A 25,241-nucleotide genomic window follows, 5' to 3' on the forward strand; every position below is an offset into this window, starting at 1 on the left:
TTTCTTTTTTGTGGTGAGTACGTGTATATTCTGTAAAAGGATCCCAATGTCTGGTTGTCCCTTCCACCCGCAGATGTGACTACGTTGGTCTGGGATGAGGCTGGAGCATTAATGTTTTAAAGCTCCTGGACTGTTCGATTTGTGCATGAGAACCACTGGTCAAATCACAAGTGCAGAGGCAGCCGGCCAGCCCTCTGATCTGTCTCTTTAAGGAGGATTTGTTTTCTCTGCCCTGACCCTTTCCGGCATTTGGTTTTTCTCTCCCTTCTCCCTCCTCAGACTAAATGGTTCCACCAGCCAAGAATGTGAGAAATGTGTCTCAAATATTTTCAGTTCCACTTAATCCATTTAATGCTTAGGGTTCATTGCCAGCAGCCAGGCTGTTCCAGCCCATTTGAACTCCCTCCCAAGTTTAACCCCCTCCAGAGCTCCCAGTCAGCCTCCCCCTCCATAAAATCCAAGCTCTTCTCAGTGGTAGATGAAGGAGCAGGTAAGGAGGGGCCTGGCCCAGCAGGTCTTGTAGCCAAGATTCCAGAGGTTGATGGAGAGCTATGTGGAAGGGTTTCAGCTAGGGAGAAACATCATTAGATGCTCATTTAAAATAGCCTCTGGGGGCGCCTGGGTGGCTCAGTTGGTTAAGCGACTGCTTTCGGCTCAGGTCATGATCCTGGAGTCCTGGAATCGAGTCCCGCATCGGGCTCCCTGCTCAGCAGGGAGTCTGCTTCTCCCTCTGACCCTCTTCCCTCTCGTGCTCTCTATCTCTTATTCTCTCTCTCTCAAATAAATAAATAAAATCTTAAAAAAAAAATAGCCTCTGGTGGGGCACCTGGGTGGCTCAGTGGGTTAAGTGTCCCACTCTTGATTTCGGCTCAGGTCATGATCTCAGAATCGTGGATTGAGCCCTGCGTTGGGCTCCACGCTCAGTGGGGAGTCTACTGGAGATTCTCTCCCTCTGCCCCTCCCCCGCTCCTGCACACACTCTCTCTCTCTCAAATGCATAAATCTTTTTTTTTAAGATTTTATTTATTTATTTGACAGAGAGCGACACAGTGAGAGGGAACACAAGCAGGGGGAGTGGAAGAGGGAGAAGCAGGCTTCCAGCTGAGCAGGGAGCCCGATGCGGGGCTCAATCCCAGGGCCCTGGGATCATGACCTGAGCCGAAGGCAGATGCTTAATGACTGAGCCACCCAGGTGCTCCTCAAATAAATAAATCTTAAAAAAAAATATGTCCTGTGGCTGCTAAGTCTTTTTCCCAGTCAGCACCACATTCTAAAGATGAATGTCAGGTCATGCTACCCCCTAGCTCAAAATCTCCCCCTGGCTCCCATTGCACTTAACATAAAATAAGAAGCCTTCAACATGGCCCTTGAGACACCAACAACCCAACCCCCATCTGTCTCTGACTTCGTTTTGTCCCCACTCCCCTCGCTCACTTTGCTCCAACCACACAGGCTCCCTGGCTATTCCTCCAGCATGTCAAGCACACTCCAGCCTCAGGGCCTTGGCACTTGCTATCCTCTCTGCTTGGAGCACTCCTCCTCCTCATCACCTCATAAATGACTCCTTGTCACTCAGATGGCTACCCTTATGTCACATCCTCAAAACTCAGCAGCTTATAATAATAAATGTGTACAATTGCATATAGTTTCTGCAGATCAGGAAGTACCCACAGGAGTAGCTTAGCAGGGTGGTCCTGGCTTGGTGCTTCTCATGAGGTTCAGGCCAGGGCTGTGGTCATCCAAGGACCTGACAAGGGGCTGGAGGAACCTTCCAGGGATGTTCATTCATGTGGCTGGCAAGCTGGTGCTGGCCGTTGGCTTCTCCACAAGGCTGCTCGTGTGTCCTCCCAGTATGGCAGCTGGCTTCCCACAGAAAGGGTGATCCAAGAGAGCGCTGCGGACGTGGCAGTGTCTTTTATGACCCAGCCTTGGGAGTCACACTCGGTCACTTCCACAGTATTTTATTGGCCACACAGAGGCAGTCCTGATTGGATGTGGGAGAAAACACAAAATGTGAAGATAGCTGGTGTCATCCTAGAGGCTGGCTGCCATAGTCTTTTGTCATTCTCTGCCTCATCACCTTGATTTATTTTCTGCATGGATTTGACATTTCCTGGAATTATATTAATTATTCCTTTGTCTCCCTTGCCCAGTGCTATCATGTCCATAGGGGCTGGGACACATCATTTTTCTGTTTAGTTCACTGCTATATCCTCAGTGTTTTTGTTTTTTGTTTTGTTTTGTTTTAGTTTTAGAGAGGGAGTGGTGGGGGAAGGGCAGAAGGAGAGGGGAAAGAGAATCTTAAGCAGGCTCCACGACCAGAATGGAGCCCGACATGGGGCTCAAGCTCACAAATCTGAGATCATGACCTGAGGTAAAATCTAAAATCAAGAGTCAGACGCTTAACAGACTGAGCCACCCAGGTGCCCCCATATCCTCAGTGTCTTAAACAGAGCTTGGTACATAGTAGATATTCAATAATTATTTGCTGAAATAATAAGTGGAGAATCTACCCTTAGGGGGTTCTGGGGACCAATAAGTGGGCTGGTTTCAGCTGTCCAGGTGAAAGATAGCAAGGGTTTGAACTCGGGATTGGAGAGAAATAGATAGCTATTGACAGGGTTACCTGTCCTCTTGCAAGTTTCTGATCTCTTCCTGCTATAACACAGCCTTCATAGGGAGGTGGAGTGATTTTTTTTTTAAGATTTTATTTACTTATTTGACAGAGAGAGTGGGAGAGCACAAGCAGAGGGAGAGGGAGAAGCAGGCTCCCTGCCAAGCAGGGAGCCCGATGTGGGGCTCGATCCCAGGACCCCAGGATCATAACCTGAGCCGAAGGCAGAAGCTTAACCATCTGAGCCACCCAGGCGCCCCAGGAAGGTGGAGTGATCTTAACAGATAAGTTGAATATTGTCTGACCCCTGCATAACTTCTCTATGTCTTTCTACTGCACAGGATCAGGAGTTACAGGTGACCCAGGAACGAAAGGGGGTGACCTCAAATGGGTCCCCTTGCTCTGGATGGGGTTAGGGTGGTCAGAGAGCTGTTTTTCTGGATTCAAAAAGATCTCTACGCACTGTAGGGCATCTTAGAAAATATAGTTGTCATGGCTGCCCTGGAAGAAAAGGAAACCATTTCATGATGGTAAATAATTGTTTATGTTCAACCTCCTACACTCACTATAAGCTTTCCTGGGCCCCAGATTCTTTCTGTAAGTCTCTGATCATGCTTTATCTGGTCTATGCCTACTCCGAGTTCAGGTTTCAACTTAGGCACCCCTTTGCTGACTTCACATCCAGGCTGGGTTAGGTACCCTCTCTGGGCTCCACTAGTCTCCTGGACTTCCCCAAGGATTTACTTATTTAGCATGTTTAGTGCTTATTTTCTGCCTGTCCCTCTAGAATGGAAGCTCCATGAGAGCAAGGAGTTTTCTAATCCATGAACATGGTATATATTTCCACTTATTTAGATCTTCTTTAATGTGGCTCAACAGTATTTTGTAGTTTTCAATGTAGAAATCTTGCATATCTTTTGTTAAAATATTTCCTAAGGATTTTTGGGTTTGATACTATTGTAAAAGAACTTATTTTCAATCTCATTTTGCAACTGTTTCTACCTAGTATGTAAACATAAAATTGATTTTTTTTTTTAAGTAGGCTCCATGCCCCGTGCGGAGCCCAACACAGGGCTTGAACCCACCACCCTGAGATCAAGACCTGAGCTGAGATCAAGACTGAGCCACCCAGGCACCCCTATTTTGAAGATTTAATGAGAATATCCATGTAAAGCAAGAGCACAGAGTCTGATACATGGTTAGTGCCCAATAAACATCAGTTTGTATTACCTCACTTCTCCCTCCCTATAAAAGAGGGAGCATTCTAGTTTGTAACTCCTTAAGTTTACAATGAGAATGAAATGACATCATGCACAGACTGTGCATAGCACAATTCTTGGCACAGGGAAAGCCACTGGTAAATGTTTGCTATTATTATTTACCAAGTCCCTGCTTATATTGCGCTGGGGGGCATGGAGATGTGTCAATCAAGGACCCAGTCCACTGAAAGCTCACAGCCTATTGGCAGAGACAGGTACGTATAGAGATCGTTACCACACAGTGTAGTAAGGGGACATAAACTGAAATTTGCCAGTTTAAACCTAAAAGGAAACAGCAATGGTTTATAGCAGGGAAAATAGGAAACAACTTAGGGACGGGGATCCCCTGCGGTACCTACGTGTAATGCATCGGTATGAACCATTAAACTTAATGCTGTGGAACGGAGGATGGGGATGGTTGGCTGGCGCACGGGGTGAAAATTACTTTTCATTAGACCCTTTTGTATCTTTTGCATCTTGGACTGTGTTCAAAATAAGCAGTATTTTTTAAAATAAGAAATTATGCTGTGGAAAGTATTCAATGCCACCAATGTTCACGACTTACTGTTATGTGAAAAAAAGTTAATTTGTCAAAGGGCATCTCGTTTTACACTTACCTAAAAAAAAGACGGGGCAGGAGTACAACAAAGTATTAGCAGTAACTTCATCAGTGGGATTAATGTTGAGTTTTACTTTCTCCTCTCGGCTTTTCGAGATTTTGCTAAGGTTCTACATTAAGCAGAATTTTGTTTTGTTTTGTTTTTGTTTATTGGCCGTGAGAATTAAAGTTATTAACAAAACTACAACTCCCAGCAGGCATCATGCCCCCGGCTTCTGAAGACCGGCCTTCTATGGGCGCAATGTTCGCTGGGATTCGTGGTCCAGTAGCAGAAGCAAGGTGGGACGCGCAGTACCGGTACAGATGACAGAGGAGGAATCGCCCGCAGTGTCGACCAATGGACAGTGGGGGCCAGCCCTGAGTGGCGCTCGCAAAACCAATGGGTGAGCCGACGTCCCTGAGTGACGTGTTCTTCAGCCTACGGGCGGCCCATGGGGGCGGGTCGGTGAGCGGCGGCCGTAGTGCGAACCATGGGAGGTGGCTGGTGGTGGGCTCGGGCCGCCCGACTGGCCCGGCTCCGCTTCCGGGGGGCGCTGCTGCCGCCTCCGCGGCCCCGGAGCGGGGGCGCCCGGGGGTCTTTCGCCCCTGGCCACGGCCCCCGCGCCGGGGCTTCGCCACCCCCCGTGTCCGAGCTGGATCGTGCGGACGCCTGGCTCCTTCGGAAGGCGCACGAGACAGGTCTGAGGCTGGGGTCGGCCCGGATGGGAGAGGGGGTTCCAGATAGCCGAGCTGTCGGCGCACGTGAGTGGGGGGTGGGGGCGGGGCTCCTGCTGGAAACAGGGCCGGGGCTCCGGAGAGAGCAGGGCTTCCGTATAAGCGCAGGGAAGTGCTCGCTGCAAGAGCGGTCTGTCCGCAAAGAAGGGCTTGCGGATGGGACGGTGTCCGGTTAGTGGGGTGCAGTAGGGATTGGAGAGGTTAGTCGGGCTAGGACTGGCAGCCTTATAAAATTGCACTGCCTGGGCAAGAGAGGCGTCCAGAGAGCGTTAAGGGCGGGGAGCTGCCTACTAGAGGGGTGCGCGTTGAAGGAGCCAGTTCAGCTTGAAGAGGCGACCACTCTGCATTAGGCGGGAGTGTGGATCCCCACCAAAGAGGGGGCGAGTTCCGGATTGGAGGGAGGAACAACCAATAATAGAAAAGCTCTGGGCTGATTGGAGGGCCAGGTGATCCAGGCTGCAGGGGGAGGGGCCTCACGTGGAGAGGGTAAATAGAGGCTGGGGTAAGGGTGTGGGGTTTGTAACCCCGACTGGCCCGTTAGCGCCCCACCAGGGACTTGAATGGAGGTAAATAACAGCAAAGAAGGACCTACGCAGATAGTTGATAGTTGGCGTTAGGGGGAGGCTGGAGAGAGACTTGAAGTGAGAGAACAGCTTGTCCCCGGAGGGGGGATACACATTTATGGGGGTGGGACGTCGACCAGCATGACCTCTTGGGATCTGCCTGTCCTCAGATTTAGGTCCTGCAGTTTGGGTTCCTAGATACTCCTCCAGATTCTGCAGACTGTCTTGAATCTTTGGTGCTGCGGAGTTTGGGGGAGAGGGCTCAGAGATGGATGGAAGCCAGAGTTTGGGCGCGGGGATAAGGTTAGGTGGAGGGCTGCCAGGACCAGGCGGGGATTTGGGGTGGGATGCCGCGGTGGGATAACACCGTCCTGGCAGATGGGGCTGGGGGCAGGGTTTGGGCTGATGCTGATTTCTTGCCCGCCCCCCCCCCCCCCCCCCTTCCTGTAGCATTCCTCTCCTGGTTCCGCAATGGTCTCCTGGCATCAGGCATCGGGGTCATCTCCTTCATGCAGAGTGACATGGGTCGGGAAGCTGCCTATGGTGAGTACAGACCCCCACTCTCACCCTCACCAGGAAGTGTGGGCACTTGCTCCCCCACTGAGGAGGTAGAGCCCCCATCCTCCCTGGTGGCTATAGATTCTTCCCTGCCCCATCCCAGCCTCCCCATAGTTAAGTGTGAAACCCCTCACTCTTTCCCCCCCACCAGAAGCCACCTCACCCTCCCTCCCACCCCACCCACCCCGGCTTCCTGGGCACTGGGGAGGGCGGTGGGTCCTTGCCCCCTCCTATCCGACTTCTCAACAAAGATGAGGGTCCTGGCCGAGCCCCTCATGCTGGCTCAGCCCCAGACTGGCCCCGCTGCCGCCCCTCCAGCCCTGTTTTTGCTCTCAGACCAGCTCCTTACTCCTCCTCTGGTCCTGAACCCCACCTCCACATCCTAGACAGCACCCCCCTGACACCTTCTCGAGTCCCTGAGCTTGGGTCTGCACTTACCCCTACCCTGACCTTGAGTTTGCCCCTTCCTCTAACTCCACCTCAGTTTCCTGACCCACCTTGATCCCCGGGTCATCGGGCTCCCAGACCCGGGCCTCCAGCCACCCCACTGCCCGCAGGCAGCCCCCTGGCCTGGGAGCTCGGGCCCTCCCTCCCGCTGACTGCAGCCTTCTCCCCCCCCCCCCTCACCCCCGCACAGGCTTCTTCCTGCTGGGCGGCCTGTGTGTGGTGTGGGGCGGCTCCTCCTACGTGGTGGGCCTGGCGGCGCTGCGGGGACCCATGCAGCTGTCGCTGGGGGGCGCGGCGGCGAGCGTGGGGGCCGTGCTGGCGGTAGGCCTGCTCTGGGCTTGTGCCGTCGGCCTCTACATGGGTCAGCTGGAGCTGGATGTGGAGCTGGTGCCCGAGGACGACGGGACAGCAGCTGCCGAAGGCCCCGATGAAGCAGGCCGGCCACCACCGGAGTGAGTGGCTGGGCCACGGGGAATGGCCGGGCGCTGGACGGCCGGGGGCCCAAGGACCGGGACATTAAAACCTGACCCTTTGCCCGCTCCATGTTCTGAGTGGTGGTTCCTGCCATGGGGAGGGCGGGGCGGGCGTGGGAGCCAGGCGAGGCAGGTGGAAGTAACCAAGAAGGAGAAAGGAGAGAGGAGCCCCGAGGCCCCCGGAGACCGAGCCACAGAGGGGGAGAAGGTGTTTAATTTTGCCGGCAGGCCGACAGGGCTGAGCTCAGCCCTGGGGCAGTGCCCTCGGGGCCCCACCCATCCCTCAGGGTCCGGCTCTGTAGGCAGCTCTCCAGTCCTCAGTCCCCCTTCCGCTGCACCCTGGTGCCCGTGGGCCCCGGGTATGGCAGGCCCAGGGGCGGGTAGAAGGCCTCAGGGAGGGTGGGGCCCGGGCCCAGCCTCTGCAGGTGCGGGTACATGAGGCCCAGCTCCGCGGGGCCATAGCGGATGGTGCCGGGTGTGCACAGGCCCCGCACGACGGGGGGCAGGAAGCCCGCGTGGAGGAGGGAAGGTGGGGGGTCCCCAGGAGGCCCCAGGCCCCAGGGCCGCACCAGGTCCTGCTTCAGGGCCCCTGCCCGGATGACAGAAGTAAACTCAGGCCGAGGCAGGGCCGGGTGGCCAGACGGCTCCTCGTCCCCACTGTCCTCCGGGTCTTTAGCGTCCCCTGGGAGAGGCTCCACTTTGATGCGTTTGCCCCGGCTCCGGGGGGCCTCGTCCTTGTCTAGGGGGGCAGCCTGCTTCCCTTCCACTGGAGGCTCTGGCTCTGGAAGAGGGAGATATGAAGGGTGCTGCGTGTGTGCGTCCCCAGCCCTCAGTCTTCCCGTCTGTGGAATGAAGCTGAGCTCGGCGGTCTAGACCTGTGGGTCTCAGCTGGGGCCATTTGTCCCCTAGGGGGTCATGTGGCAGTCTGGAGACATTTCTGGTTGCCACAGCTAGGGTGGACGGTGCTCCTGGCATCTACGGGTAGAGGTTGGGGATTCTGCTAAACACCCTACACTGCACAGGACAGCCCCCAAGGCTGAGAATGATCTGGCCCCAGCTATCAGTAGAGGGGAGACTGACAAACCCTGGTCTGGACCCGTGTTGTCCAACAGAACTTTCCTCGATGACATTCCATATCTGTGTGCTCCAACGCATTAGCCACTGGCCACGTGAGGCCACTGAGCCCTTGAAATGTGGCAAGGGTGTCCGAGAAAATCTTTCATTTTTGATTAAACGTAAGTCACCACACGTGGCTAGTGGCTTCCAGACTGGAAAGCTCAGGGCCCAGAGACCCTTTCCCTTGGAGCTTCCCGGGATGAGGTGGGAGGTGAGGCTCACCTGTGGGCTCTGGCTCTGGGCTGGATGCGTCCTCACAGGCCACGCTGGCCGGAAGCTGGAAGGCATCCAGAGGGGTCTGGCCACCCTCGGCTTGGCTGGGGACAAGACAGGGGGTGTAGAGCCCCCACCCCATGGTACTTAGGGCTCATCACTGGAACCCACCCCCCCCCCTCCAAACTGGGGTCTAGCCCAGCTTAGCCCTGTCTCCCGAGGCCAGACCCGGGCAGCCTGTGCCCCCCGCGCCCCCGCCAATGTCACCACCTGGGTGTCCCTTGGGTACCTCATGCTCATCTCCCCTCAGCATCTTCCTTTCAGACTTCTGCTCCTCTCAGGAGCCCCAAGCCAGCCCATCAAAGCCAGAGACGTGGGTGTGAGCAGATGCCACCTCCCCTCCTCCACCTGCACTGTCTGGCGTTTCCCGGACCTGCCCCAGGACCCGTCCCAGCCTCTTCCCTGGGCTCCAAGCCCCTGTTGTGTCCCTCGAAGTCCCTTGCAGCAGCCAGAGGGGTCTTTCCACAAAGCAGACATGACTGTGACCCTCTCCAGCTTTAAACTCTGCCATGGCTCCCCAGTGCCCCAGAATCAAGTCCAGACCCTCTGCGTGGGACTGAGCCCACTTCCACGCTGCCTCCTCAATCCTCTGTCCCCTGCGAGCAAGGTCACCCCACATCCGGGCCTTTCCTCTCACTGTCCCCCTGTCCCCTTCCTGTTTTCAAACCCTTCTGGGCTTGTCCTCTTTGAAAAGCCCCCCCCCCGGAAGAGGAGCCCCCCACCCCAAGCTGGGGAGAGATGGCAAAGTCTTGTGGAGGGGTTCTGAGCCGCCCTATGGGGCACACGGGGTACAGCCCTCACCTGAGCACATAGCTGACCCAGAGCACATGGCGCTCCCCGGGGCTCTTCCCGCTCACAGCCACGGTGGCCACGGACTGCAGCCACACAAAGCCCCCAGCCCGCTGCAGCCAACGGTAGTAACCAGTCATCACCTGCCCCTTGTCCAGCACTGGGCCCAGCCCAGGGGCCGGCGGAGACAGAGAGAGACAGGTGGACAGGAAGACGGGGTGAGAGAGGAGAACAGGGGGACAGAGAGGGTGACGGTAGGGAGGAGACAAGGGCAAAAGTACAGAGCGGGAGATGGGGAGAGACTGAGTCAGAAGGACTGAGCACTAACCCGGCACGGGGGGCCTTCTGGATTTTTAAGGGGGGCGGGGTCAGAGAGACACCACGGCCCCATTCCTCCCACCCCACGTCTGAGCTGTGGCTCAGGGTGCAGGGATTGGGGGCACTCAGGCCAGGGGTGCTAGGAGACGGGGGTTCTCACGGTCCAGGTGGCTCTGGCGGATCCTGGCTGCGTCCTGGCCGTGGACAAACTGGTAGCAGCTGCGACCCACGAGCTCTGAGGGCCCCAGGTCCATGTGGTCGCTGACTCTGAGGACAGCAGGTGACAGGAGTTGAGAAGAGGTCTGAGACCAGGGGGGTAGAGGACAAGAGGCAGGGTTGGCTCTGGAATCACCAGGAGTGCTCCGGGCCTCAGTTTAACCCTGGGTCAAATGTGCGTAATACTAGTGTCCCTCCTAGGGCGGCCATGAGCATTCAGGCAGGTGGCACTGCTGGGTGCGGGGTGGCCCCGGGCACTTGGAAGGCTCTCAGAGCGTGGGGACGATTTCACAGTTTAATTTTCCCCACTGCGCGGGGCAGGAGACAAAGGGGGGCGGGGGGGGGGGGGGGCTCTGCAGAAGGGGCCTCGGGCAAGCCCCGCCCACCCTCCCCACCGGGCGCCGCCCCGGCCTCCTCCTTCCGGTACCTCCGCCCTCGCTGCTCTTCCGTCCCCGGGGCTCCCCAGCCCCCGGGGCTCCCCAGCGCAGCTCTGACTGCCCGCAGCCCCAGCTCTCCCGCGTGGCCCCATCCGCCCGCCTCGGCCCCCAACCCCGGTACCTGCTCTCACAAGCAAGGATGGTGAGACCCAGGCTGAGACGGAAGACGATCATATGTCCGTGTAGTGGCAGCTCAGCCAAGGGGGCTGGGGGCAACGTGTGGCCCAGAGCCACAAGGCCCAGGGAGCGGGCCCGAAGGCGCCCCGTTACGTGGATGACCTGCAGGCGGCAGGCGGGGTTGGAGGAGAAGCCTGGCGAGGCCGGGGCGGGGGGGAGGGGGTGCGGGGGGGGTCGGAGGCACGGGCAGGAGGACCACAACCCGGCCACCGGGCCAGGCTGCGGCTGTCACCCACAGGTGCCGGGGCACAAGGACATAGCTGGCGGAAATGCGGGGGTTCTCCCCAGGTGGGCGTCAGAAGCTGGGGCCGGAGAGCTCACACTCACCTTGTACCCCGAGGCCTTGACGTGCAGCCCCCTCTTGGTGAGGGTAGATTTCATGCGGATGAAGAAGGAGCGCTCCTGGACCCGGGAGAAGGGAGGCACTTCGGCGGCGCTGGCCTCTGGGATGGGGAGTGAAGGAAGGTTATGGGATCCTGAGGAAAAAACACAACACGGGCCCCCCTTGCCCCCAGTACAGCTAGCCAGAAGGGTCATGGCCACGGCCTAATGGTTACACAACCTCACTGAAGTCGTATACCAACCTCCCCTCTGAACAGCAGCCAGCCAGATCTCAAATATAACCCTGTCCCTTCCTGCCCTGAAACCGCCATGGCTCCCTAGGACCCTTGGGATAAAGCCCAGCTCCTCACCTTGGCCTCAAACTTTGGCAAGAACCGCCTCCCGCTGACACCAACTTAGCTACAAACTCCAGGTCTCAGGTGGGACAGCTCCTCCTCCAGGAAGCCCTCCCTGACCCCCAGGCTGGGTCAGGCATCTCTCTGGGGGTGGGACCCCAGCCCTGACCACTCTGGATCATCATTCTCAAGGGACTGGTCAGTCTTCCCCACCTGGACTGTGAGCCCAGAGGGTAGGGCTGGGGCTGCTGTCATCTCTGTGTCCCCAGCCCTCCCCAGCACAGAGCAGTAAGACCCACAAACACAGATTAGTCTCTAAATCCCGTGATAGTCTTATAGCTGCTCACACCCAGACGGACCTGTGCCTCAGTGGACCCTCGTGTGTGTCACAGACATCTCCCAAGCTTGCAGCGCTGCTGACAGCTCAGATGCTTTTGGTGTTAAGCAAACCCAAAATAAGAAGATCCTACTGGGGCGGCCTGGGTGGCTCAGATGGTTAAGTGTCTGCCTTGGGCTCAGGTCATGATCCCAGAGTCTTGAGATCGAGCCCCACATCAGGCTCCTGGCTCAGCAAGGAGCCTGCTTCTCCCTCTCCCTCTGCCTCTCTCCCTGCTCATGCTCTATCTCTGTGTCTCAGATGAATAAATAAAATCTTAAAAAAAAAAAAAAGAAGAAGATCCTACTTACAGGAAAGTTAGCCTCTAGTCCCCCAACATCTCAGAGCTAAAAGGAACTTTCAGGGTAATCTCCCAACACCCACCCTCTCCAACATGGAGTGGAATTTTCCACTGGAGAGAAGGCCTGGAAGCACAGATGCTACAGCCAGACAAACCTGGGCTGGAGTCCAGATCAACCACTCACAGCTGTGTGACCTGGGGCAATTAACTTAACCTCTCTGTGCTGTGCCTCAGTTTCCACCTGTGCAAAATGAAGACAGTGATAGTTCCTGCTTGCAGGGTTGTGATTAGGATTCAGTGAAATTATGCACTTAAAGGCACGGCACCTGTAAAAGCCAATGAGCGTGCGCTGTTTTATTATTACCAAAGCCGGGTTCCAGCTGTCACCCACAGGCACCCATCTCCACTTGGTGGCCAGAGGGGTCTTTCTAAAATTCAAATCTTGGGGAGCCAGGCAGCTTAGGCATATTTAGGGAGCCAAGTCTTGTTGCCTGGCTTTAGCCTCTGATCATTTTACCAAAATTTGCTTTGCAGAGCTCGGGGAGAGTGGTTTTTGTTTAAAGAAGACATGGCTGGATACAGTGTACCGGGTGTCCCTTGACCTACCCTCAGCCGCATTCTTTGGGGGCCCTTGGAATTACCGATCTCAGGGGTATCCGCGAGCGAGGAGGAAGACGAAGAGGAGGAAGAGGAGGGAACGGAGGGCGGGGTGGGGGGCCCGGGGGTCGGGGCCCGGAGCCCCAGTTGCTCCAGCACCTCGGAGTGGTCCCCCGGATGGATGTAGTCGAAGACGCTGCTACCCGTCAGCTCCACCTGCCGGCGGAAGAGGGGACCGCAGAGGGCGGGTAAGATGCGCGCGCAGTCACTCGCCCGGGGTTCAGCCTCCGGCTCACTCGCCTCCGTTGCAGGCGCGCTTCAAGCCAGTTTTGTTTTTTTTTTATTAGAATTTCTTTTTAACCTTTCTTTTTTTTTTTTCCTTTTTAACTTTTTTTAAAAGGAGATACAAACTTAGGCTCTAATGCCTTTCTCACTTCAAACCCGGTGATCCTTAAGGATTTTCTGCACCTGCTTATTAAGAAGCCGCGTGCCTGCTTCTCATAGCTTCCATTTGCCCAACTCCCACCCGCACGCAGCAAACAACTGTGCCCGGAAATGAATCACAGGATATCCCAGCAGCGATGGAGATCAGGATACAAGCAGTGGGGTGGTTTTCGAGCTCCTTAAAGAGTTGGAACTTCTCAGACTACCATTCAGTTCACCCCCAAATCTCTCAAAGCAATCCAAATCTCTCAAAGCAATCTCCCTTTGCTCCACACCTCCCCCAGTCCAGGTCCCCATCTCCCCCCTTCCCCCCCCCGCCCGACCCCGCTGTGTTCCTGCCCCAGCGTCCTCCCTGCTCTTCTGGCTTTCAGTCTCCACTTTAATACCCCTACTAAGTTACTCCTCTGGCCATGCCCCCCCACCACCACACACACCTCAGAAGCCTCCCAGAGCTCCCACTGCCCCTGGGTTTGCGATCACATGCTTCCCTCTGAACTCCTCCTCATCAAACCCTGCCCTGCACCAGCTGCAAGCCTTTCATCCGCTCTTCCTCCCCCCTTCCCCTTGTCCATATTCTCCTATCTCCAGGGTCTTCCTCCTCCCGGCATCTCCAACAACTCACTGAAACGGTGCTCACAAAGGCCAAACACCGAGCACTGGGCTTTTCTAAATTTACCACTTGGTAAAACCTTTGTCAAAGTGATGAGAGGACAGCAATTTGTGCTGAATGGATTGGGGAGGCCTAAGATGCCCCCAGGAGCCAGGCTCCCCAAGGATGGGGGTTTTCGGTTTCTGCTTTTAGCTCTCAGTGCCACCTGCAGGAGCTGGGGCAGAAACAGCTGGTGGAAGTAAAGACAAAATGCAAGCCACTCCACTGAAACGCCACAGAAAATCTTCCAAAGTTGGCAAAACCCAAGCCCTCCCAATACAAATGGCTGCAATTCTTTACAATGGGTAAGAAAAAGCAAGTTTTGGTAAATATGGTGCATCTGGCTAAGGCTCATCGACAAACTGATCTTTCTGCTGATCTGCTTTCTTCAAACTGACCTGTTACTTTAATAACAAACCCCCTCTCCCGCCTGTCATGTGGAGCCACCTGGGGCTCCCAGGGGTGCACTTTGAGAACCGTAGATCCAGTTCACTTTTTAGGCTGGGATGGTGAGGCCAGGAGAGGGAAAGGGCATGCAGCACAGGCCAGCAAGGGAGATGCCAGTCCAGGGACCAGCCGCGGGCCCCTTACCTGTGAGAGACCCAGATAGATGGAGACGGTCTCGGAGATGTAGAGGAACTTCCCTTCCTGGTTCAAGGCAAACACGAAGCCATCCAGGGACTACAGTGGGGAGAAATAGGGAGAGGGGAGAGGAGGGTTGGGCATCTGTCTGTCCAGCAGGTAAGTGGTAAGACATTCTGAAATCTGGCTCGCCACCTAGGATGGATTAATCTGGGGCGGGGGAGGGGCTTTCGTGGCCGTGGGAAAGGGCAGGCAGGAGCGGGGAGCCCCGGCCTGATGCTCCCATGGGAGGGATGCTGGAGCAAAGGGTGCCGCTCTCCGGAGGTGGCCACCAGGTGGCAGCAAGGAGCAGCAGGCGGGGTAGGGGCCTCACCTGCAAGATGTGTCCTCCCAGGTGCTGCTCGAAGACTTCAGACACCAGCGCCACGGGGCCCCTGTGGCCTGGGGCTGGGGACAGAGGGAGGGGTGAGGCCGGGGCCTGTTGGTAGGCCCCCATTCGAGCCAGGCTACAGATCTCCCTCTCTTCTCCCCAGTCCTGGAGCCGTCTTGGGGCGCTGGGGGCCCCGGGCCCCGACGGGGAGAAACCTGGGCTCGTGGGGACGGGTGGGAGGGGCGGAAGCGGGCTGAGACGCACAGACAGACGCCAGAGGACGCAGGGAGCCGTCCATTCACACATTCATTCAGAAAGTCTCCCTGAGCCCCGGCTGTGCAGCAGGCCCTGCGCTGGGGACACAGAAGCGGCCCGGACAGCCTGCTCTTCCCCTCACGAAGGCACCCGGGCCAGGGGCAGACACACCACATGCAAGCAACTAGCAAATATAGAATTATTATACGTGCCAGGGCCATGAAGGATTGAAAAGGTGGTGTGAAGTGAGGCCTGTTGTGGGAGGGGGCGTTTGAGCTCAGACCCGAAGGATGGCAATGGGACAGACTGAAGAGGAGAGAGAGACAGACAGACAGACATTCGTACAGAGAGCCAGAGAGAGAAAGACAAAGGAACAGATATTGAAAGACAAAAGACACCAGACAGACAAGCAGATGGACAGAGAGACATACAGAGGGATACAAGGAATAGAGAAAGAAGGACATTGCAACTTGACAGAAAAAGGACAAACAGGGGTGCCCAGCTGGCTTAGTCCGTGGAGTGGGTGGCTCTCTCTTGATCTCAGGGTCATGAGTTCGAGCCCTGCATAGGGTGTAGAGATTACTTAAAAATAAAATCTTAAAAAAGAAAACCAAAACCCCAATGAGATGTCACCTCACACCCACTAGGATGGCTAGAGTTCAAAGAAAAATGTTGGTGGGGATGTGGAGAAATCGGAATCCCTGTGCATTGCTGGTGAGAGTGGAAAATGATGCAGCCGCTTGGAAAAACAGTATGGAGGTTCCTCAATAGGTCACATATGGGGGCGCCTGGGTGGCTCAGTCAGTGAAATGTCTGCCTTCGGCTCAGGTTCTGATCTCAGGGTCCTGGGATTGAGTCCTGCTCAGCGGGGAGCCTGCTGCTCCCTCTCCCTCTGACCCTCACTCATTCTTTCCTTCTCTCTCTACTGCTCTCTCTCTCTCAAATAAACAAATAAAATCTTTTTTTTTTTTAAAGTCACACATAGAATCACCTGCCACAAAACCCAGCAATTCCGCTCCTAGGTATATACCCCCGAAGAACTGGGAACAGGTGTTCTAACAAATGTCCTACACAGATATTCACAGCAGCACGATTCCTAACAGTCAAAAGGTGAAAACACCTCAAAAGTCCATTACCTGATGGACAGATAAATGAAACGTGCTATATTCATACAGTGGAATATTATTCAGCCAGGAAAATGAATGAAGTGGGGACACATGCTCTAATGTGGATGGACTCTGAAAACATTATGATGGGGGCGCCCGGCTGGCTCAGTCAGTGGAGCATGGGACTCTTGATCTCAGGGCCATGAGTTTGAGCCCCACATTGGGCATGGAGCCTAATTAAAAATAATGTGAAAACATTACGCAAGACACAAGAGGCACACACTGTGTGATTCCATTTCTATGAATTGTCCAGAGCAGGCAAATCCATAGAGACAGGAAGCGTTGGTGGTTGGGGGGGGGGGGACGGGGAGTGTCTGCTAATGTGGATAGGGCTTTTTGGAGGGCGATGAAAATGTTCTGGAACCAGATAGAATGGTGGTTGCATAACCCTGTGACTATACTGTCACTGAATTGTACACTTTATTTTATTTTTTAATTTAATAAAGCCCACTGCAGGGCTTGAACTCACAACCCTGAGATCAAGACCTGAGCTGAGATCAAGAGTCAGATGCATAAACGACTGAGCCACCCAGGCGCCCCTGTACATTTTAATTTTTTAAAGATTTTATTTACTTGACAGAGAGAGAGCGAGAGAGCACAAGCAGGGCAAGTGGGGGAGCGAGAACCAGGCTCCCTGCTCAGCAGGGAGCCCAGTGTAGGGCTCAATCCCCTGGCAGACGCTTAGCCGACTGAGCCACCCAGGCATCCCCACTGTGCATTTTAAAATGGTGAATTCCATGTTATATAAATTTTACTTCAATTAAAAAAAAAAAAAGAAGAAGTTTTAAGGGGCACCTGGGTGGCTCACTCACTTATGCATCTGCCTCTTGATTTCGGCTCAGGTCATGATCTCTGGGTCATGAGATCGAGTCCCGAGTGGGGCTCTGCGCTCAGAGGGGAATCTGAGATGCTCTTTCCCTCTCCCTCTGCTCCACACCCCCACTCTCTCTCTCTCTCTCTCTCTCTCTCTCAAATAAATAAATAAATATTTAAAAAATATTTTAAAAGAGAGAGAACAGACATATGTAGACAGAGAAATTCAGAGACAGACGAAGACAGAGAGACGTAAGGAGACAGAGAGAACAGAAAGGCGATGCCCAGAGAGACATACAGAGAAAGAGGGTGACTGACAGAAGGACGTGGCAGATGAGACCAAGGGCAAAGAGAGACCCAGCCCCCAACAGGCAGGAGCAGAGGTGGGAGAGTGTTGGGGGGGGGGTTGGAGCCTGTTTCCACAGGGACCTTCTCCCTGACCCCGCAGAGAACCACCTCCCAAGGGATCCTAGGCCTGGATTGGGGAGCCAGGGGATTCAGTGACCTTGAAGGTTGCCAGGTCTGGTGCCAAGCCCCAGGGCTGGCCCTCCCTGGCTTTCTGCCCTGGGACCAGTCCGTTCACTTCTCTGTGCCTTAGTTTCCTCCTCTGTCAAGTGGCTTTGCAAAGAGCGCTGCCCTCACTGGTTGGCTGAGCATTCATTCAGTCAGCTTAAGGAACAGAAAGGGCCCGGCACCCGCCTGGCACACGACAGGTGCTCCCAGACGCAGAGCAGGGATTAGTATTAATAGTGTGATTACTATTGTTATTTCCAGGCCATCAAAACACCAGGCAGCCAAACCCCGCCCCCCCCCCCCCCCCGCTCCGGACTCGGGGTGGGGGGGTGCAGCCCCGCCCCCAGCCCCCTAACGTCTTGGCCACGCCTCCTTCTCCCAGGAGCGCCTCCCGCTGTTCGCACCCCTTTCCCACCCCTGGCTGGAGCTCCAGGAACAATAAATGGGGTGGGGGTTTGATGGGGACCCCTCCCCCGAGATGCAGCGCGAACCAGCCGGGTGACAGGCAGGAACAATGCCGCCTGCTAATTGTCGCAATTTTCCCCTGTCATTTTTGCTAATTCCTTCATTTTCCCGCTCACAGGATCAGCCCAGGTCAGACTGAACGTCTGCAATTAACAGTCTTAATGGGCACGTCGGACTGGGGGTGCGCAGGGGGAGGGCTCACTGTTCCCCCGTTGGGACGGGAGCTTTGGGGTTGGTCCCCATCACTGACTGATGCGTCTTATCACCCCCCGCCTCCCCCGCCGCCTCCCCAACTCCCCAGCCTCCTCCCCCTGGGTTCCCGCATCTCCAGGCAAATGCCTCAAATCTGCTGTCCCCCAAATTCTGCACGTGGCTCTTTACTGCTCCCAGATCTGCCCCCTCCTCACACCCAAACCCCCCGACCATCACTCAGTCATTCAACAAACATTTGCTGCGTTTCTCATTGGAGCCTGACTGCTGGAGAAAAAAAATTGTCCCAGTTGTCATCACAGAGTGGGGACTGAGGGGAGGTGGGGAAAAGGCCACTCCCAGGTCTTAGGGGTCTGGTCACCTCCTATTCTCAATTGGCCCGAGAGAGATTCACTGTCTGGGGAGAGGGAAACCTGAGTCCCTAGGGGCAGGCCTGAGGCCCTCTGCACTCACCTCCTCACTAGACTCCCTGCTTCTACCCTCACACCTGCCACCTCCGGCTCCCATCCCACTTGGGCTAACAGCTAAAGTCCCCACCGAGGCCCACGAGGTCCTGCAGGACCTGGTCCTTGCTGTCTACTCCCTGCCTCACCTACTCCTTTCTGGACGCCTTGGCCTCATTGTGGCCTGCACCCAGCAACCTGATTCCTGCCTGCCTCAGGGCCTTTGCACTTACTCCCTCGGCCTAGACTACTTTTCTTCCAGCTTTTCTCAGGCTTGCATCCTCACCTCCTTCCTCGCCTCCTTTGAGCTCAAAGGTCCCTTCCTCAGAGACGCTGTGCCTGATCTGTGAATGAAAATGTCAACCCTCCTCCCCTCACTCTGTTTCACAGTCACCCAACAAGTATTTCACAAGCCCTTACTGTGCCCCAGGCACTGTTCTAGGCTCAGGGAACAAGGTGTCAGGGGGGAGAGACACAATGAACAAGAGAAAGAAGAAATAGCGTCTGGATGACAATAGGTCCTTTGGAAAGAAGACAGGAAAGGGAGACAGGGAGTGCTGGGGGCAGGGGTGTTGTCGGTGTTCATAGTCAGGGAAGGCCTTCCTGAAGAGCTGACATTTGGAGGGAAAGACGTTGCTGCAGGAGGGCACAGCGAGTGCAAAGGCCCTGAGGTGGGAACGTGTTTCTCTGAAGAACAGCAAGGTAGCCAGAGTGTGTGTGTGTGTGTCTGTGTGTCTGTGTGTGTGGCAGGGGGTGGGAGGGAGTTGAAGAGGTGAGAGGGGTGGAGAAATGAGATCAGAGAGGTGGGGAGCAGTGGGCCTCCCAGGAAGGATCTGTAGGCCCATCCTTGAGGTCAGGGACTTTGTCCTGTTCCCTGGGGTGTCCCTAGAACAGGACCTGGCACAGGGAAGGTGTTCAGTGGGTGTTGAACGAATGCTGACCACTGATGCAAGATCCAGGCTACCTCCTCCCTGGACTCAGAGGTCCCAGGCTAGCCTTCAACATCCGTTGCGCCAGCTGACCAAGGCCCAGAGGGAGACTGGGACCTCCAAGGTCCCCAGAGACCTATGAACAGGCCAAGTCCGGAGGCTGAGAAGGTGCCCTGTGAAGCCAGTTGGAATCTCAGCTGGGCCCGGGCTTGGCTGAGGATGCCTTGGGCAAACAGCTTCACCTCTCTGGGACTCAGTTTTCCACTTCTATAAAATGGAAACATTGCTTTCCTCCTGATGTTTTTTTTGAGAGGATTAAGCAAGTTTTGTGGGTTTTTTGTTCTGTTCTGTTTTGTTGTTGTTGTTGTTTTGCATGTTATTTGTATATAGTGCTGAACAGTCTGACATGCATTGGACATGTTTGCTATTATAATTGAGGAGGACACGGGAGCACCCTCCCCTTCAGAGAGTGGGAGGCACCCTGCTTTGCTAACTAGCTAAGACGCTGTCCTGTTTCCTCGAGGGGGGTATTATGGAAGCAGGCCCTTGACCTCTTGCTGGGGACCCTGTGAAGCAGGAAACACCTCCAAATTCCTACTTTTGGGGCTACAGGAGGGAGTCCACGCAGTACCTCCAACACATACTGTCCTGGACCGGGGAGTGAGGGGGGTGGGGCGGCCTCCGTGGAGTAGAGGCTGGGGGCGTCGACCAAGTCCGCGGTCTGCCCCCTCAGGGCCGTGTCCTCAGCGGGCGCGCATCCCCTTCAAGTGCCCAGCCAGGCGGGGGCGGGGGGTGGGGGGTGGGGGGGAGCTGGCCGCCGGAGGAGCTCTCGGCACCCCCTCCCTCCCTTTCTCTCCCCGCGTTCGGGACAATAGACAAGATGTTTATCCCCCGCCGGCGCACATGTTGTTCGCGGTAATGACAGTAATCAGCGGCGCTAATGCGGCATTCTCTCGGCGCCAGTCAATTCGCCTAATTACCGCCTGGGAAGCCGGATTATTTAAATTTAAATGGTGATTTATTGCGAGCTTAATCAATGCTATTTTCTCCCCCCCCCCGCCCGCGCCTCCTCCCCTGGGACCAGGGCAGGAGGGGAATTGGAGCCCCTCCAACCTCACCCTAAGGACACTCGTTCCTCTCTGGGGGAATGTAGCCTGGGGTGCCCCGAACCGGTCACCTGCGACCTCGGATTAACACGATTCACTGTCTGCTTGTCTTTGAGAAGCAGTAATACGTCAGAGTAACAGTAACATAACACTCCTAGGTATCCATCAATAATAAAGTTGTATAATAAAAGGAGCTAATTGGCTATCTGTATTTGTGTTTTACCTCTTCTGTATTTTTACATAACGTAGATTGCATTTGTCTTCTCTATTTCATTATTGGGTCTTGGCTACTAGGATGTCAGCCTGGGCGGCGGGGCGGGGGGGGGGGGCTTTTATCAAGCCTGTGTTCGGCTGGATCCTGAGGGCTCAAGACAGTAGCTGTTTAATAAACCACAGGCCCCAACAACTCTGCAAGGTCACCACCAAGAGTCACTACGTATTGATTGCACATGGGTCTTTACACGCATCACCTGGTTGATTTTCACCTCAGCCCTCTGGGTGTGCTTGTGGACTTTCATCAGGATTCCCATTTCATGTGTGAGGTACAGAGAGGTCAGGTGGCCTGCCCGAGGGTCACAACGCTGGGGGTGGCCGAGTGGGGACAGGGACCCAGGAGAGTCTTTCTGAAGCTCTCCATCTTACCTGCCAGGTTCCACTGTCTCCCTCCCGCTTTCCCAAACTGGGAATTCAGACTTCAGAGTCCTTGTGCTCCCCCCTGGGGCCCCTCAAGTCTGAGTGAGGGGGTTTCTTGCCCATGAGTGGATGGGGAGGCCCAGGCTGGGTCCCCCTCTGTCCCGCCCATGGAGCTGCGGGCCTTTTTTGTGATAATAACGATTCATCTCCCCTAATAAAAATAACAGCCTTGGCTAGTGGTCGGATCCCTGGTGTTGCGGGGCGGGGGGGGGGGGCCCTTAGTCGGGCCAGAATTCATGAAATCATCCCTACCTCGTGTGTCCGTTTCACAGATGAACAGACTGAGGCTTAGAGACTAGAAGTCACCCGGTTGGGGCACACAAAAGGTCTGGCTCGCTGTCGGCCAAGGAACCGGGCAAAGGCCCTCTGGTCCGGGCGAGGGCACTGGGACACCCGCCCCCCGCGCATGCGCACTCACCGAGGCCGGCCGGTGGCCCCGCGGCCCGCAGTCCCCAGGGCGGCGCCCCGAGGGCGGCGAAGCGGCGCAGGCGGAGGTAGGTGACGCTGAGGCGCACGATGGACGCCTTGTCCAGCTGGCTCGAGATGGCTCCGGGCAGCGGGAGCAGCTTGGCCAGCTCGAAGAACTCCAGGTTCTCCTTTCCGCGCCGCGAGCGCGCCGCATTCCGGGACTTCTCCTTGCGCTGCGCCTGCAGGCTGGGCGGGCGGCGCGGAGGGGGCGTCAGCGGGGCCGCGAGGCTCCGAGGCCCGCGGCCTGGGGGAGCCCCGCCCTCGGGGCCTCGGAACCGGGCGGGACGTGGGAAGTGGATTCAACACTGGAGGTGGGGGCAGAACCTGCGTGTGAATTCTGCACCCGGCCGTGGGGACAGAACCTGGGGTGTAAATAAATTCTGGGGGGAAGGAGGTGGAAGAGGGGAGAAATTAAATGTTGGGTATAAACTCTGAGGAAGGAGGGTAGGAACGGAACACGGTGGGGGTTGTTTGTAGAACAAAGGTTGAGCTACTCTGGGTAAGAAATTCTCGCTCCTGAGGGCGGGGCAGCAAGCTGAGTGTGAATTCTCCCAGGACGCCCTTGGGGGCGGGGCCACGGCCAGGGGGCGGGGCTTTGCTCACCAGGGTCCGGGCGGGGCCTTGACCACCAGCCCAGGCAGAAAGTCCCACGGGACGCTGCGGCCACGACCTCCCCCGCACTTGACCTCGCCTCCGCCGCCACTGCTGGGGTAGGGGGCCGCCATCTCCGCGGGGGCGGGCTCAGACGGGCTCAGAGCAGCCTGCGGGACCCGAGACCCGCGTCTCCTGCCGTGGAAAGGAGCCGGAGGCAGCGCTCGGTGCCCGAGGAGCCCCCCGGGAGACCCGCTAGGGAAACTGAGGTCCGTGCGGCGCTCGGGGTCCCAGCAAGGAGCTAGGGCTGGATGGTGCCTCAGTTTCCCCTCCCCGGGGGCCCCTGGGACGGAGCCCGCTGTTCTCACCCTGCCCGGCCCCAGGCGAATCTCGGGGCGAGGACGTGCCCCGCCGCCGCCGCCGCCACCGCCGCCTCCCCCGCGCCGCCCGCCAGCGCGGCCGCCTCACGCCCGCGCCGGGCCGGCTCCCGCATACCAATAGGCGCACGCGGCGCGCATACGGATCCGACCGGCCCGCGCGCTGCGTGCCAAGCATGCCCAAGCCGGGCGGGCGGGGGGCAGGCGCCTCGCCGGGGCCCAGGCGCGCCCGGCTCCTGCCCCGAGAGCCCTCTGTCCCGGGGATTCGCTCTCTTAGCCCATCCCAGGAGTCCGTTTGCCCTCATCCGCGGTGCGCCCATTTCCCTGGTTGGGCTAAGGAGGCAAGGGGGGCAGAGGGCAGGGACCCCACCCAATGCCCTGCCCAGGGACACCCCCCCCAGGCCCTTGGGGTGTGGCCATGTGTCCGGGCCGCCAAATCTCAACCACAACTTCCTTCCCGAAGACCCGGGCGTGCGAACCACAGCCCCCGACGCAGTGGCCAGAGCATCAGCCAGAGGACGCCCGCAGGATGGACCCGACACTCGGGGCCCAGGTGTCCTGGTATTCAGATCCTCCAGGAACGTGTTCAGTTAGGTCTTCATTCTTCCGGGACTAGGCATTAAGGATTCTCCCCCCACCCCGCCCCCAATAGCCAGGCCGCCCCCGAGCCTCCCCAACCAGGTGTCCAGATGCCCTAGACCTTGGTGTCCAGGTACCCAGCCCCCTATTCCTCCGGGACCCAAACATCCGTGTGCTCCTTCCCCCCAACCTCAGGATACAGGCGTCCTGATACCCTAGCCCCCTGCACACGAGTTCCGGCCCCCTGTTTCTTCAGGACCCAGGAGTTCCCTGGCCCCCCCCCTGCCTGCCTCCCGGCGTCCCCTACCCGCAGGACGCACAGCGCCCTTACCTGGCCGCGGGGCAGGCTCCGGGCCCGGCGTGGGGCCGACCGGGCGGCGCAGAGGGGTGGCCCCATAGACCCCGGGGCAGGCCGGGCTCGGCGGGGCGCGCGGGCTGTGGCGCTAGGTTCTCCGCGCCCACCGCGGCCTCGCAGACTTGGGAGCCGCGCGGACCGCGCTGGCAGGCGGGGGCGGTGTCTGCGGAGCCCCGCCCACCTAGTCTCCGCCCCCTCGGTCCGGCCCCCGCGACAGCCTCTTCGGCCTTTGCTGTGGTAGGGGCTTCCCAGCGAGGGACTCTGGAGCGGCCCCGGGACCCGAGTCCGCTCCGCCCACGGCAGCTTCGGGGGTCCGGCCCCCTCCCACCAGAGTGAGAACCTCGGAGCCGGGGCTTCCCCATCTCGAGAGGGGAACACCGGAGTTTCCATACTCCAACCGGAGGAACTAGCACCTTAGTCCCCCAAGAGAACCCCGAGCTCCAGCAGCCCCTCGGGCAAGGCGGACAACCATGCACCCAAGCCCCGTGTAGGGGTGGAGACTTAGCCTTCAGTACCCGCGCCAGGGATGCGAATCCAGGCGTTTGAGACCCTCCTTTCCCAGGAGAGAATTTCAGGGTGTGAGCATGCCCTCGACAAGAAGGGGACCCCCGCACCCAGGGCCTCCCCCCTTAAAAGGCCAGGCTTTGGCGTTCGGACCTACCCTCTCTCAGGATACTGGGACCCAGGTGTCGGAAGACCTTCAGAGAGCAGGATCCTGGGGTCTTATTGCTACAGGATTTCTATTCCTTCAGTGCCGCAGGTTCTTGGTCACGCGGCTTGCAAAAACGAAGAGGTAGACTGGACGAAAAGTGATGGGCAGCAATGCAAAGTTTATTGAGCAATATGGTACAAAGCCCCCGGAGAGGGGGGACCCGAGAGGGTTGCCCTTGGAGTTTCTAAGTTTAGGGGTTTTTATGAGCTCTTTTGCGGAACTATCTTAAGCAACCAGGGTGTGCGGAGTGGTGCCAATCAGGGCTTTGATTGCTATCTGTCTCTGTATTAGGTTAATGCTTACCTGGGGATGGTCTTTAGGGCTGACGTCAGGGGGCTTATGTCTTAACCGCCCCTTGCTCGTGATAGTGACAAATGCTTTGTGGTTAATTGTTTTATTTTAGGACGTTTTGCAGAAGTCATTTCTGCAAAGGCTGCAAAACACAATGCTAGCGTAGTCCTGTCTAAGCTGCAAAACAGGATGTCAGTGCTGTTTTATCTTAGCTGTCCCGACTTCCATATTTTCTTGTTGGGGACCCTGGCCCTAACTACCTAACTGCTTAACTAACTCCTGACGTTATCTCCTCCCCTCCCAGAGTTGGGGGGGGGGAGGGACCGGAACACCAACATCTGAGTTCCTCCCAGAAGACCCCAGTGCAATGCATGAAGATGGAGCCTTGGGAGAGCCAGGCAGGCAGAGAGGCCTGGGCAACCAGGCATGGATCTGTCTCTGGTTGGACAGATGGAGAAACTGAGGCACACACCTCTGAACAGTTCTGTGCACTGGCAGATAGGAACACTTTTTTTTTTTTTTTTTTTTTAAGTAAGCTCTACGCTCGGTGTGGTGACTGCAAGGTCAAGAGTTGTATGCTCGGGACGCCTGGGAGGCTCAGTCTGTTAAGCATGTCTGCCTTTGGCTTGGGTCATGATCCCAGGGTCCTAGGATTGAGTCTCGCATCGGACTCCGTGCTCAGCGGGGAGCCTGCTTCTCCCTTTGC

At 56.8% G+C, this 25,241-nt stretch overlaps 2 protein-coding genes across 3 annotated transcripts; one reads left to right on the forward strand and one right to left on the reverse strand.

Annotated features, from left to right (window-relative positions):
- Positions 1-4,922: 4,922 nt before the first annotated feature.
- TMEM160 (transmembrane protein 160) lies at positions 4,923-7,315 on the forward strand. The gene is made up of 3 exons (XM_025849899.2): positions 4,923-5,170; positions 6,220-6,312; positions 6,965-7,315. Exons 1-3 carry the CDS (start codon positions 4,963-4,965, stop codon positions 7,228-7,230), a joined length of 567 nt encoding a protein of 188 aa, XP_025705684.1. The 5' UTR covers positions 4,923-4,962; the 3' UTR covers positions 7,231-7,315.
- Positions 7,316-7,431: 116 nt separating this feature from the next.
- NPAS1 (neuronal PAS domain protein 1) lies at positions 7,432-24,427 on the reverse strand. 2 transcript variants are annotated; one of them, XM_025849898.2, is made up of 12 exons: positions 24,194-24,427; positions 22,234-22,416; positions 21,581-21,816; positions 14,573-14,646; positions 14,209-14,298; positions 12,569-12,740; positions 10,901-11,016; positions 10,518-10,675; positions 9,904-10,010; positions 9,438-9,585; positions 8,586-8,680; positions 7,432-8,028 (listed from the first exon to the last, which is right to left on the reverse strand). In XM_025849898.2, exons 2-12 carry the CDS (start codon positions 22,353-22,355, stop codon positions 7,565-7,567), a joined length of 1,782 nt encoding a protein of 593 aa, XP_025705683.1. In that variant the 5' UTR covers positions 22,356-22,416; positions 24,194-24,427; the 3' UTR covers positions 7,432-7,564. The 2 variants fall into 2 exon arrangements, with proteins under 2 accessions (XP_025705683.1, XP_025705682.1); XM_025849897.2 differs by having other exon boundaries at positions 23,509-24,427.
- Between the last annotated feature and the right edge of the window lie 814 nt (positions 24,428-25,241).

This window comes from Callorhinus ursinus, unplaced genomic scaffold (assembly GCF_003265705.2).
Source record: "Callorhinus ursinus isolate GAN/ISIS: 27379988/994484 unplaced genomic scaffold, GSC_fseal_2.0 scaffold71, whole genome shotgun sequence".
Classification (NCBI taxonomy): Eukaryota; Metazoa; Chordata; class Mammalia; order Carnivora; family Otariidae; genus Callorhinus; species Callorhinus ursinus.

What these genes read in the sequence shown, in the direction of transcription:
- TMEM160 (XM_025849899.2), top strand. Translation starts at nt 4,963, where the DNA reads ATGGGAGGTGGCTGGTGGTGGGCTCGGGCCGCCCGACTGGCCCGGCTC. An exon ending in TCGGAAGGCGCACGAGACAG is followed by an intron (nt 5,171 to 6,219) that starts GTCTGAGGCTGG and finishes CCCTTCCTGTAG; the next exon opens with CATTCCTCTCCTGGTTCCGC. An exon ending in GGGTCGGGAAGCTGCCTATG is followed by an intron (nt 6,313 to 6,964) that starts GTGAGTACAGAC and finishes ACCCCCGCACAG; the next exon opens with GCTTCTTCCTGCTGGGCGGC.
- NPAS1 (XM_025849897.2), bottom strand. Translation starts at nt 23,894, where the DNA reads ATGGGGAAGCCCCGGCTCCGAGGTTCTCACTCTGGTGGGAGGGGGCCG. An exon ending in TCTATCTGGGTCTCTCACAG is followed by an intron (nt 12,741 to 14,208) that starts GTAAGGGGCCCG and finishes TTCCGCCGGCAG; the next exon opens with GTGGAGCTGACGGGTAGCAG. An exon ending in CCCAGAGCCAGAGCCCACAG is followed by an intron (nt 8,029 to 8,585) that starts GTGAGCCTCACC and finishes TCCCTCTTCCAG; the next exon opens with AGCCAGAGCCTCCAGTGGAA.